Source organism: Natator depressus, chromosome 14, assembly GCF_965152275.1.
Source record: "Natator depressus isolate rNatDep1 chromosome 14, rNatDep2.hap1, whole genome shotgun sequence".
Taxonomy (NCBI): domain Eukaryota; kingdom Metazoa; phylum Chordata; order Testudines; family Cheloniidae; genus Natator; species Natator depressus.
In genome coordinates this window covers 20,232,878-20,247,304 of record NC_134247.1, presented here as the reverse complement: position 1 = coordinate 20,247,304, position 14,427 = coordinate 20,232,878, and the positions used below count along the sequence as shown (strand labels likewise).

Here is a 14,427-nt window from a genome sequence, read left to right as displayed (position 1 = left end):
GAAGGGAAATGTCAGAATCCAGATCAATGAGTGGGGAAAATACAAGAGGACAGGGTCTGGGTTTTGCCTTGATCTTTCATACAAAGACTAGGAACAGATGGAATGGTTAACAAACGTAAAACCAATCCCTCCAGCCCACCCAAATCTTGGAACATTTCTAGACCCAAATTTGAAGCAAAAATTTTCAAGGTTCTGAAAAAAGTTTCCCTCTCACTTCTAGGGTCTGAGTCTGCTCTCATTTATACTGGTTTTCACACTTGTTTAACTCCATTAACTCCATAGGGCGCCTACGTGACTTGGAGCCCGAGGTCCCAGTTTCAAAAGTGACTCATGGTCAGGTTTTGAAAGATATTCAGAAACCTAAAGGGGCAGGTAGGTTTAGTGGAATTTTCAAAAGCACCCAGGCACCAAACTCCCACTGAAATCCCCCCAAACAGCTATCTGCATCTTTAGGCCCCTAGATCCCTTTTAAAATTGGGCCCTAAGTCACTTTTGCAAATTGGACTTGGGCTCCTGAATCTCATAGCTGCTTTAGAAAATTTTACCCATGACAAAAAGACCAGAGTATTAACATGAAATGGCCCATTTGATTCTCACATACCATGCCAAAGCCGGGTTGTTGGGGGCGGGGAGGAGACAGGTTATAGGCACAACTGGAATTCCCATTATAAAGCATACAGCATTGAGAGACACTGTTGGCTCATTTTAAACCAGGAAATCTTTAGTCCATTCACAGATAAATCAACAGCATTTTTAAACAAACCTTCTCGAGCAGGTACTGGCAACAGCTACCTGCTCCTGGAATGGAGCCCGTTTCCGCCCCCAGCTGGGAGCGGAAGGGAAGGTAAACACAAGCTGCAAAGGGCACAGATTTGTATAGGAAGAAGAAATGCACCTATATACTCCCCAAACCAGTCTTTCACTGCTACACACTACACAGTGGTGCACTCTAGGGTCAAATCCTGGAGCCTTTACTCAGTCCTTACAAAGACAGTGGGCTCGACTCACCCCCTCACTGGGTTTTACACCTTTGTGATTCTGTTGAGCCCAATTCTGAGCTCAGAATCAGAACAGTAGTGATTCATATGCTCTTGGCACAGGGGGAAGTAGTGACACACGGTCTCAGGCCCTGGGGAATCAGCCCCATTGGTATTAATGAGGTTACTCCTGCTTTACACCAATGTGAGTGGTGGTTTTGACAGGGTAGAACCTGAGTAAAGACTTGAGGATTTGGCCCACAGCCAGGGACAACAAATCCCTCTTTGATATAGAGTACAAGTAACTCATTAATGAAACCAAGAGCCCTACATAGACTACAAATCAGACAAGACCCAGGGCTCCTCTCCCTTATCACAGCTTCAGTCAGGAGCAAACCCACTCATGCCAAATCCTAGTGTAAGAGTAAGACGAGTGTATAAAGGTTGTGAGTGAGAAGGCCCTGGGCCCCACTCTGCCTCTATGCCCCTCTGCATCCTGGATCACTCTTACCCCAATGAACACCAATAAATACCAGGCAATGACACACCTCATTGTCCTTCCTGGCTGCCTCACAGGTGAGCAAGTTGTGCCCCTTGTGCTCTTCGGCCAGGCACTCCTCACAGACACACACCAGGTCGGTCTGGCAGAACCACCCCAAGTGGCCTTTGTGAGTCTCACAGGTCTGCAGGTCAATGTCCTTCGCGGGGTCCATCAGCTTGTGGCTCCGCAGCTTGCTGTTCTCCAGGTGAGGCCGGAGGTGGTCCTCGCAGTAATTCACCATGCAGGTCAAGCAGGACTTCACTGCCAGGACCTTCTGGGCCATGCAGAAGTCACACAGGATCTCTTGCCCATCCTCCAGACCGTTCCCCTGCTCCAGAAGGCCAGGCTGGCCCGTTGCCATCTCAGAGCCATGTACAATCAAACTGCCCTGCAGGTCAGGTCCTGGGCTAGTGGCTTCTGGGCTTTCATGGCCATTCAACTCTTCACCCTCAGTTTTCTCACCTGGGAAACCATTGCCCTCACAGACCTGGTGCCCTTTTGCCTTAGGGACAGGGTCACCTAGTACCAATTCCTGGGGCAGCCCGTCTGGAGCAGCAGGGCCACAGTCAGCCATTTCTGAGTTCCTCTGCCTTCCAAGGTATGCACACTGTAACTGCACAGCAAAGGGGGAATGAAAGAAAGTGACACACCTGAACTCACCCAACTGCCTGCAGCTGTTAACTCTTTCCAGCCCCTTTCAGGAAGTAGGAGTGCAACCAGAGCCAAGAAGCAAACCGCGAGTGAGTTTGTTCTGTGAATGACAGGTTGTGTGAGCTGTAGATAAATGCTGCTCCTTAAAAGCTGTCAATCTTGTCACTGTCCCTCTGTCTCAAATCTACAACCTTCCACCCGGACTTGCTGTCCTCTGTACTTCCAGCTACAGTTGGCTGGAAAGTTGGTTTTTTCCTCCCAAACGGAAAATTTCAAATTTTCTTCAGGAACCAAGAAAAATTCAGCTGAAAACTATTGAAAATAAACAAAAAATTGGTTTTGGGGTTTCCAACAAAAAATCAAAAATTGTCAAGGAAAGGAGACCCTTTCTGCAGAATTTTTCATTTCTGTCACGTACCCAGATTCCCAATGAAAAAAAGTTTTGATGAAAAATTTTCAACCAGCCCTCCCTGTAGCCTGACGAAATGTACTATTAATAGTGAGCCAAACCCTCATGTTCTTCCACGGCACACCTGTTGAACGGTCTAAATCTTGATGCCCTGATGAGTTTTTTATTCAAATGGAATTGTGACTGAGCCAGGACTGACTACAATCTGAGTGAGACTGCCAGGACTTGGCCCATTAATTATATTTAATACTTGTAGGTAGGCACGCTTTTCATCTTGCAACAACCACTGAGCGAGTTCTCTCTGAGAGGCTGAGTTATGGGTCAGAGATTATTTAAATCCCCATGCCCTTTGGAAACTTTCTGAACAAAATATTAGCTCATGTCCTTCATTTTGGCTTTTAGCCCCTCCTTTGCTCATGGGAAACACAGCCGATACAGTTTAAGTTCCCAGTTTTATCATGTGAGCACTGAAGGAATTTGCTGCACTAAATGCAGCTTTTTTCCTGCGTTCCCGTTCCTCTGTTCAGAAAGGCAAGGCTGAAAAAAGTGAAACTGGTTCTTCCAGTGGATGGTGGAGTTGTGAAATAAGAGAACTTCCACTCAGGTGCCATCCCTTTTTTGGCATCGAGGAAGAAGATGGTGATAGGCATCTTTGGTGACTACAGGATGGTTTGCATCATGCCTCTATATCTGAGGCAAAATTATTTAGGGGGTTGGGGAGGCTACCCTTTGCTATTGTAAAAGACTTGTAGACTTTAAGGTCAGAAGAGACCATCATGATCATCTCGTTTGACCTGCATATTGCAGGCCACAGCACCTCACCAGTACAGGGTTTACAATGGTGCCAGTGGCACCATGGAGCCAGGCCCATGCTCAGAAGGGGCCCCGGCCTGCTCTGCTTGCACTGTGCCCCAAGACCCTGCCAGCCTGCTGGCTCCCCCCCCCCCCCACCCACCATTTGCTCCTCTTGGTCTGCCCGCCGGCCGGCCAAGGGCTCCTCTCCACCCCCTTGCCCCACCCGCCAGCTCCTCTCTGCCTCCTGGCCGGACCCCAGTGCACCTCCAGCTCCAGGCAGTCTCTGCTTCCCACCACCTGTGGGGCCCCACCTGTCTCCCCGGAGCTGAGCCTCCTGGGACTGATGCAGAAGCCTGGCCAGTCTTGCCCAGTTGGGGGGAGGGCGGGGGGGGGGGCTTGGCTGGGCCCCTCCAGACAAGTAGGTCCTGACGGAGCCCTGGCTGCATTGTCAGCTCAGCCTGGCAAACACAGTAGCCTCCCAGCAGGGCTGGTGAGTGCGTCTGGGAGGCAGGGCATGGGGGAGGGGGTCTCTGGAGGGCCTTGGGGGGTGGGTGCTGGGCTGTGAGAGGGCGGGGAAGATCTCTGTGTGTTGGGGCACTAAGTAGTGGGTGTTCTGTGTGGGGTGCTGGGCAGTTGTGGTGTGCAGGGTACTGTGCATTTGTGGCAGGGTCTGGGGGGGGGTGCTGAGCATAGCGGGTCCAGAGGGGCTTTGGCCATAGGGAATCGGGGGGGGGGGGGTGTTCCAGTGTTGGGCAGGGGACTGTGTGGCACAGCATGGGCCCACTCCCAAGGGGAAGGGGCATGCTGGCAGCACAGGGCCAGGAGGGCCATTGTGCATCTGGCAACTGCCAATTTGTAAATAGTGCTAAGATATTATATGATGCCTCTCGTAGTGGCTTGTAAATATTTTATATTAAACTTATACACAGGGATCATTCATCCATCACCAACATGCAGCCACCTCTTGGGCATAGGCGCCGACATTCCAACTCCTTCCCCAAAGTCCCTGCCCCAACTCCCTCCCCTCCTGCCCCCATTCCAACCCTTTCCCCATATCCCCGCCCCGGCCCCACCTCTTCCCTGCCTCCTCCCATGAGCGCGCCATGTTCCTGCTCCTCCCCCCCCCCCCCGCTTGCTACAGCTGTTTGGCGGCGGCAAGCGCTGGGAGGTAGGCGGAGGAGCGGGGACTCGGCGCACTCAGGGGAGGAGGCGGAGATGAGGTGGGGCAGGGGGGCAGGGAGCTTGGCTGCCGGTGGGTGCAGAGCACCCACTAAATTTTCCCCGTGGGTGCTCCAACCCCGGAGCACCCAGGGAGTCTGCGCCTATGCTCTTGGGTGAAGCACAGCAGCTGTTGAACAGCTGCAGGCTAAGACAGGAAGGGATGAAGAATATTGAATCCTATCGAAACTTCCCTGGGCATTCCAGGAAGGAAGAATGTAGCTACCCAAGCTGGAATCTGGCTGAGATACTGGGGTTAACAACATTTCTACTCCTGAGAAATGTGCCATGGGGCTGGGGCCCGGTCCTGCCAAAGTGTGTCCAAATATGCAACACCTACTGATGGCTAAATTCCTCAAGGGATAGGTTAGATTAGAAACAGAGGGGCCTTAGGAGAGTATGAAAACCAGGCATAGCTGTGCCCTTAATGGGGACCTCCCACCTACCCTTATATGGGCACAGCTGTGGATTTCCCCCGGCCCTTCTGTCCGCTGCACCTAATTAGGTGGGGGGTGGTTATGGATGGGAGAGAGGTGAGGAAAGCCATTAGTCTCTAAGGTGCCACAAGTCCTCCTTTTCTTTTTGCGAATACAGACTAACACGGCTGCTACTCTGAAAATTGTGGGTTCAGGATAAGTTGTGCAGCTCATCATACACTGTGATGCTGGGGCAAGGCTGTGACTTTTCTTGGCATCAGTGACTCTTTTCTTTACAGATGTTCACTAAAGAGGCACTACGGGGGGGCTCCCAGCTGAGGGAGAGCAAGAGCTCCCCTTCTTCTTCCATTTGGCCCAGGAGGGAGTGAGACACAAACCCCCTTTGCACAAGCAGAAGCTCCAGGCTCTGGGGAGAGTGACCCTGCCTCCTTTTCACCCTAGGAGCTGCCGGCTCTAACATGGACTCTCTTCTGCTGAGTGTTGCTCAGACTCAAAGCGCAGGCTCCTGCCTCAGGGGAGGGACCCGGTGAAATGCTGGGAGAAGCTGTGGGATTCCACCGAGAGACAGGCCATTGCTAGAGGTAGCTTGGGCCCAGGAATAGGCTCAGCTCTCTTGAAAAAGCTCTGGGTATGTCCACACAGCAAAAAAAACCCACGGCAGCGAGTCTCAGAGCCCGGGTCAACTGATGGCTCACAGGACTCACCTTGCAGGGTTAGAAATAGCAGTATAGGCACTTGGGCTCCAAGATCCTTCCCCTCGCCCAGTTTCAGAGCCCAGGCTCCAGCCAGACCCAAATGACTACACTGCTATTTTTAGCCCTGCAGCACGAGCCCACGTCAGTTGACCCGGGCTCTGAGATTAGCTGCCACGGGTCTTTGTCTGCTGTGTAGACGCACCCTAAGTCATTGAGCAGAAATGGGACCATTATTGGGTCCCTGCTGCATTGAGCTGAATGGCTATATGAGCAACTCATGCCCATGGACCTGTGTGGCAACAGTGGCACTGGACTCCTTGGCCCTGCTGGCCCCTTTCAGAAGTCTCAGAGCCACCATCCTGAGGCTAGAATCAGAGACAGGAAGGCAGCTCACTCCCTCTTCCGTGTAGCCAAAGGTCCTGTAAATTACCTCACCAATTCGTTGCAATTCTGCAGCTGACTGCAGAGCAATGGAAGGAAGAGCCCTCAAAGATTCTACAAGCAACATACACAAGAGCGAGGATTTGGTTTCAGGGACCAGTGCCACAGCAAGAAAATGCGATGCATGGTCTATGTCCTCACTCCCTACAAAAAGAGGAAGGCACGTACCCACATCTGCCATGAAGTCTCTTCTAGATTGAGGGAAACAATGTGAAAGCACAAAAGCAAAGTCTCCATGAAAGCACGTGGGGTGTGTGTCTCCTCTGAACCAAAGCACCATGAGCACTGAGAACAAGATGGCTGCTGAACTCTGCACACAGTAATTTGAAGGATGCAGTACACAGGAGACAAAGAGGCATCATTTTTTCCTAACTGCCTACGTTTCAGATTACTTATTGTATGGCACTCAGAATCCTCTGGGTCTGAGTGTTTCAAAACCATGATTATGATTATTACAGTCCATGAGAACCGCAATCAGAAGAGCAAGTACGAGCAACCAAAGGGAAAATATAATTCTGGAAAAAGCTGAGGTCAGTTGCCAATAGGTGAATGACTCATTTTTCACCTCCAGAGACCTCCAGAGCATCACCCCAAACCTCCAGTGACTAGCCTATTCCACTGCTATTCCAGCTCGTGCATTCAGTTCAGCACTGGGAGTTGAAGAGGGGGCAGCCAGGATTTCTATCTTCAGATCTGAACCATTCCCAGGGGATTGCGCAGTCCCCACCCACTCTCATCCATCAAGGCAGATGATAGAGATATTTGGCTAAGGCTTGTGCTGGAAGGAATTTCAATTTCTTGCCAGCTGTGTTAGCTTTAGTGCCTGCCAGATACATGGTTGCTTAATTAGGAAAAAAAAGTAGCCCTGAATAACACAGGCAGTTCTGTCTTAGTGTTGTTCCCTAGAGGCTCCAGCTGGAGGGTTTGCCTGTATACTCCATGACCTTTACCCAGGATAGAGCAGAAGCTAAGTACAAACAGAGTGGGAATGTTTGCGAAAGCTCAGGTATGATCTCACTCTCCTCACCTGTTGTAGATACATAGAGACAGATCCTTTCTACCAGTATAAATTGCTGGAGCTGCATTGGCTTCACCAATGGAGAGTCTCTGGCCCATGTGCTACAGATGCCCATGAGTCATTTGATAAAAACAAGAAGAAACATTTCTGTGATTATTTGTTCCTGGATCAAGCACAATGACAGAAGTTCTGAATCCCTGCTAAAGAAACCAGCACGCTCTTTCTCCTTTGCACTATCCCTGCTGCCCCATAAAGGGCTGCTGGCTGCTCTCACAATTATTATTTGTTCTGGCTCACTAGGCCCGGCAATTGCTATCAGCCAATATCTACAGGTGGAATGCAAGAAGGAATCAATAATATCAGTATAACACACTGGACAAGTGTGTCCTTGTCCAGCTCCAGTGCCTGGGCCATGGGGATAGTTAACGTGTCTGTTCCTGCCTTAAGCTAAGGGATCTGATTCTTTAGTAGAGCTGGGCGACATGCAGAATTTCACTTCCACAGGAAATCTTGACATTTTGAAATTTCTATTTGCACCAAACTGGAACAAAAAAAAAAATCAACATTTCCTGCTGAATGCGATTTCCAAACCAAGCGAATTTCAGAAATAGCTGAATGTCTTTAGCAAAATGTTTAGTTTCAGTGAGGCCAAAGCACTTTGTTTTGATTTTAGCACTTTGACTTTTATATGACATGCTTATAATATAATAAATATAATATACAATGTCAAACCAAAGTGCTTCGACTGTATCAAAATGAAATGTTTCAATAATTTTTCATTGAAAATATTGATGAAATTAGTATGTTCCTGTGAAATGTTTCAATTTCATCCAATCAGCATTTTCCTAAAGAAACTGTTTCTGACCAGCTCTGTTCTTCGGCTCAGGTAGGGGAGGTTCATGTTTTAGCTCCAGAGATCATGAGTTCAGTCTCTTGATGACCCAGCCAGAAGTGTGATAAGAACACCATAAAAAGATACATGAACGCTAGCCATATGCAGATGGCATTTGTCACTAAGATGGATAGTGCTGAAGGTCCACAGGCAGGCTACACAACCTTCATACCTGAAATGTTTGGATGGAAACTCTGCCAACTCCATGCTCTACATCTACAGATATCTTGTGTTAGGGAAAAGGAAAACGTTCCCATGCAAAGCAGACCAAATGGTGCAAAGGGTACGATCAATGAAAACTTCCTTTACACATGGTCTGATATTCCCCAAGCACAAAATGGACTAATACCCCATTCATTTAGTACATAGCAGAAGGTCATCCAGGTTTGGCTCACCCTGTACTTGACTCCACCATCTCATCTGGGAGTTCATTCTGTCTACTCTCCTCTCTGTGAAATGACTCTTTCTAAAATTCTCATTACATATGTACTCTCTTAACATCTAGTCCCCCTGATTCTCGTCTATCCAACAATCTGAACTAGGTCAGTGACCTTAACTGTAGGGACCCCATGGGAGTTTTGCTATTAACTTTATTGGGAGTATGGTAAAGAGCTAAAGAGTGCTTCTAGAATATGCAGCCTGAGTTTCTCCAGACAATCAACAGAAGATTCCAGGGCACCTGCCCATTCAGTTTCACAACTCTCCGTTAGGCAGGTACAGTGTCCAGGAGGGGAAGGCGATGGGAGAGGGATGGGATCTGTAGAACACAAGTGGGAAATCTGTACACAGACCTCCTGCTTGTGCTTCATTTCAGAATATGTTACCCCTTGTTTGCAAATGAGAAAGCCATATCCTTTGTCAGCTCCTCCACACCATGTTGCCCAGTCCACGCATTCATTTGGGAAAGGGGAGGACATGCCCAGCACCCAGGCCCTCCTAAGTGTCCTACCCCTCTTTATAGATAGCTTTCAAGGGGATTTTAATTCTGATTTAGCTGCTACTTGGGATTTCATTTACAGTTCTTACCTAACAGCAGGTGCGGTGTGAAAACTGGAATGAGCATTGCAGCATGCTTCACACTCATCCCTAAGCCTTGCAACTGTCCGCAACTTCCTATTATTTCCACTGGAAACTCGGGCTCTCAAATAGCCCACAGAGAGTACTTTACAAACCTGGATTAATTAACCCTGTCTAAATGGGCCATCTTGATTATCACTACAAAAGTTTTTTTCTCCTGCTGATAATAGCTTATCTTAACTAATTAACATCTCACAGTTTGTATGGCAACTTCCAACTTATCTGTATATATATATATCTTCTTACTATATGTTCTATTCTATGTATCCGATGAAGTGGGCTGTAGCCCACGAAAGCTTATGCTTTAATAAATTTGTTAGTCTCTAAGGTGCCACAAGTACTCCTGTTCTAATTAACCCTTGTAACTCCCCTGCGAGGTAGATGAGTATAGCTACCCCGTTGTTACTGATGGGTAAGTTGAGGTACAGAAGGCAAGTGATTTGCTTGAGAGTATACAAGTCAGTGGCAGATCCAGGAATAGAAGCTTGGAATCCCAGTTGCCAGCTCTAACTATTAGATCATGCTTCTTCCCTTCAACCAGTGAATACAGCCCAGCACTCACATGCAACTCTCTTTTTAAAACACCATATTGGTTTACTTTTTCCCCTATGTAGTTTTTATATCTTTTGGTTCAGGTGCCAGAGCAAAAGAACAGGTTCAGGAGTAGTTGGTCAACATAATTATGAAAGGTTTCAGAGTAGCAGCCGTGTTAGTCTGTATTCGCATTTATTCTTTTACGTAGAGACTGTCCAGTTTGACCAATGTACATGGCAGAGGGGCATTGCTGGCACATAATGGCACATATCCAATGAGAGACTGCTGAATTGGAATTAATTTGCAAACTGAATACAATTAACTTAGGCTTGAATAGAGACTGGGAGTGGATGGGTCATTACACAAAGTAAAACTATTTCCCCATGTTTATTCCCCCGCCCCGTTCCTCAGACATTCTTGTCAATTGCTGGAAATGGCCCACCTTGATTATCACTACAAAAGGTTTTCTCCCCCCTCCCCCCCCCCGCTCTCCTGCTGGTATTAGCTCACCTTAAGTGATCACTCTCCTTACAGTGTGTATGACAACACCCATTGTTTCATGTTCTCTGTGTATATAGATCTCCCCACTGTATTTTCCACTGAATGCATCCGATGAAGTGAGCTGTAGCTCACGAAAGCTTATGCTCAAATAAATTTGTTAGTCTCTAAGGTGCCACAATTACTCCTTTTCTTTTTATAATTATGAAAATCCTTCATTCTTGCAGCCTTGTGAGGATACATTTATTCCTCTTCTTCCTTCACACCACTAGGTGTCAGCATAGCAACACATTTGGCATTATGTAGTACTGTATTGCCTGCCATACAAAGTTTGGAGGTGGAAGTTTCCTGTCTCCTACCTGTGGTAAGTGACAGTCACAGGGAGGATGCCATTGTAGTTTCCCCTCCTCCCACTGTACACTAACATAGTGCCATGCATGCATGTGTTGTACGTCCATGCCTGATAGCCTCCAGGTGTCACCTCTGTGACGGCACAGACCCAGAGGAGTGGAGATCTTTGGAGGGTGTATGGAAAACTGAACTAAACTCAAGCACTTAGCCCCGTGCTGGATGATGGTAGACCCACTCCTAGGGCTCTGTTTATCCAGTGATCTCCATGTGCTTTACATGAGGGGAGATGGTTTTACGGATGGGGAAACAGGAAAAGTGACACGTAGCAATCGGTAGCTGTCAGGAAGGGAACCCCTCTCTGCTTTAGCCAATAGGCCCCACTGCTTCTCATCAGCCAGATCCTCAGCTGCTGTAAATCAGCACAGCTCCCGTGAAAGCAATGGCACTATGCCCATTAGCACCAGCTGAGGCTCTGGCCCAGTCTGTGTCGGAATGTTCTGTAACTTGAGTTTTGAGATCCTCATGGAGCCAAGATCGCATGACCTTTTCCCAGGTCAACTCCTTTGCAAGGCATTCCTTTGAAAGGCTCATGTTTTAACTCACCACTGGCGGAGCTAGGGGGTTGCAGCCAGCACTGGGCACAATATTTGCATCAGATTAAGCCAAGGTTTGAGATTTAGTATGTGTCCAGACCAGGTTACACAGCCACATCTTCAAACAGCGCTCCCTCCAGCCAGCCGCTCTCCTAGGCCTCATGTGCTCTCCTATATCTCACATCCCTTCAGGAAGGAGGCCAGAGCTTGCTACAGTGGAGAGGGGAGAGACATTTGTGAAACTGGTTTGCAAAAATTAGGTCACTTCTGATCCATTGGAAGCCAACTGCACTGCAATTAATTCACAATACCCACTGCCAACCAAGCCCTGCAATGTTTCCACAGCCCTGGCATTAACCTCTCACATTAACACACACACACTTCTCCACCATGCTCTTAGGACATGTTTGTCTTCAAAGTGGCCACCCCACCCTGCCCAAAAATCACATCCCACTGCCAATATAAACCAGTCTGTTCCTTTCTCAGCTCCCATAGGGGTCTGAGGAGGCTGCACTGTATTTGAAACAAGGCAATGGGTGGAGTGAGCTTTTAATCTTCATTAATCTTCATCAGACTGGGAACTGATGATGGAGCCCCTCCCATTACAATGCCCTGTACTAGCTACGCTGGTTTCATTGCTCGAAGAGGCACTTCTCCTTGGGTGGAGCTTGTCCTGTCTCTGCTGAAGGTCTCACGAGACCCCAAATCTGGCCCTGTTCTCCCACTGCCTTGGCAGTGCCGCCATCCTCGTGCTGACCTGATCTTACAAGTGTCACCTACATGGGGAGCTAACAAAATTGAAGCATCTAGTGTCACCTGCCATGCTGCTGGAAGTGAAAAGGGCTCAGATGCAGCCATCAGAGCGGGGAGATGCAATGTCTATAGCATTTTCAGGTTTCTGAACAAATGCTTCAAAACGTGCTTTTCCACGTGTGAAAATACAGCTAACCCCCTGCCTATGAGACCTGCATTAGGAGGCCATGAGTCATTGTCCCTTCTAGTGACTACATCACATGAAAGGATAAGAGCCTACTAGGGCCAGCCAGAGTGAATTAAGTGAAATCAAATTAAGGCCACTTGAATTCTGACTGAGAGCATTCACACAGAGGATTAATGCTATTTAACTAATCTACTTTAAGAGTTAACTTGCATTAACTTTCCTGAGGATCCCCGTGTAGATAAGCCCTGGGGTATGTCTGCACAGCAGCTGGGAGCAATCCTCCAGGCCAGGTAGACAGCCTCACATTAGCAAGGCTCCAGCTCGTGCACTAATAAAAATAGCAGTGTGGCTGTGGCAGCTTGGGCTCTCAAGCCCACCCAACCCCCTGGGTCTGAGTTCAGGTGACTAGCCCGAACCTCTGCCAGAGCCACAGCATCCACCCAGCTACCAGAGTGCTAGCTTGAGCCCTGCTACTGCAAGTCTGTCTACCCAGGCTGGGAGGCTCGCCCCCAGCTGTAGTGTAGACACACCCTTAGTGTCTTCTTTAACAGCTCGGAGTGATGTGTTGAGTGCCAGCGATCACTAGATGCCACTAAAAGGAAAAGAAAGGGGCAGAAAGGAAAAACTTTGGGGCAAGTTTGACCTGGCAGTTTCTGATGCTGATCAATTTGCAGTTGCACCAAGCACATTAGACAGCAGAGGGCAGCAGGAAACCGCATGGAGGAAACACAAAGCAAAGTTTCTCTCTGTAGCATTGCAGATGCCTTGTGTGTACACAAAAGTTGTGCTGTTTTAACTATACCAATAGAGCTAAAGCAGTACAACCCCCCTCCTGGGGGCACAGCGATACCACAGAAAGGTGCTGATAGCAGGATAGCTTATTCATGTACAGGAAAAGGCATAAACTCTTCCAGCATAAAGCATTTTTATACCGGTATAATTGTGCCCACATTAGGGGCTGTTCCAGTATAACTAATATTGGTAAAAAAATTACACTCCTAACCCACATAGTTATAGTGATACAGACACTGAGCACAGAGCAGGCCTAAGACTTCAAAGGGGTGTGCTCCTGTGTCAAGGTGTTACCTGGCCCGCACCTCCACCTTTCAGATGTACAGCCAAGGCCCTCCTGCTCTCTGAAGGCCCCTTTCTACCAGAGCAGGAGTGGGCATCATGATGTCCTGGGAAAATTCCAATTCTGCCTCCCTAAAACTGCTCCTACCCTGCAGTTTCAATCGGATCTCTGTAGGGCGAGATCCTCTGCTGGTGTAACTGACATAGCTCCATTGAAATCAATAAAGTTACACCAATTTGCACCAGTGGAGGATCTGGCCCATTGGGCATAGTATCACTGTTAAACAGCAACTGTGTTTCGAAATCCAAAGGTGGCTGCTCTGGGCCCTGTGTGTCAGTTTGCACAGTCTGATGAATGCTTTGAGATCTCTGGCGCTGGAGAAAGTAAAGATCTGTCACTGTGGCAGATGTTCCTTTCAGTCAGAGGCCTAACAAACACTTGTGCACACTACGAGGTACCAGCCACCATTTCAGAGATGGGTCACCAGAACATCTCCTCCATCTCTGCCCCCCAGCCTCTCCCCTCGCACTCCAAATCACCCCCACTCTGGAACGAGTGACCAAAAACTCCTCTTCCCTCCTGACTAATCCCCTTGAGAGTGATGGTTTCTGAAGTGCATCATAACCGATACTTCTCCCAGGCAAGGGGTTTCTTCTTTCCCAGGCTCTTGGATTTCAGGCTCCCTTTCTATCCAATCCAAGGTGTCTCTTCCACACACTGACCCTCCAGGATGCAGTTCAAAGCCTCAAAACAGGATAAGCAGGAAAAGCTGCCCCAGCTCTCCCTCCGTTGACATAGTTTCGGTCTAGTTCTTGGTGTCAAAGAAGGTATTCACCTCACCAGCAATTTACAGGCCCTGTGTGCTGGCTGCTGCAGCTGCTGAGGGGCCCTGGGAGGGGAAGAGAGGAAGGAAAGCCTCTGAGATGTTCAGGTGTGGCCTCCATAGCAAACAACGCTTTTCTGTTATTCTGGAGACTGAGACCAGCTTACATCCCTGCATCCAATGGTAAATCACTGCCAGGCTAGGTTAGAGGGCACCATCCCTCTCCCTGGAAGAAAGGAGCTATCGAAAGGTAAATTCCATGTTTCAATTGATTTCAGTATTGTTGCAGCTGTGTTGGTCCCATGCTATAAGAGAGACAAGGTGGGTGAGGTAATATCTTTTGCTGGACCCACTTCTGTTGGTGAAGGAGACTAGCTTTTGAGACCTGAAGAAGAGCTCTGTGTAGCTCAAAAGCTTGTCTCTCTCACCACCAGAAGCTGGTCCACTAAAACAGATTACTTC

General features: G+C 48.4%; 1 protein-coding gene across 3 annotated transcripts in view; it reads right to left on the bottom strand.

Moving 5' to 3' along the window:
- TRIM16 (tripartite motif containing 16) overlaps positions 1-14,427 on the bottom strand; it is a 105,132-nt gene that overhangs the window by 14,307 nt on the left and 76,398 nt on the right. For 2 of the 3 annotated variants that reach the window (XM_074970647.1, XM_074970648.1), the window contains exon 1: positions 1,526-2,106. The exons of the other annotated variant lie outside the window; for it this stretch is intronic. In XM_074970647.1, coding sequence (XP_074826748.1) covers positions 1,526-2,092 — 567 coding nt within the window. In that variant the 5' untranslated portion in view covers positions 2,093-2,106. Of the gene's footprint in view, positions 1-1,525; positions 2,107-14,427 lie in introns of those variants that run through there. 3 annotated transcript variants of the gene reach the window in all.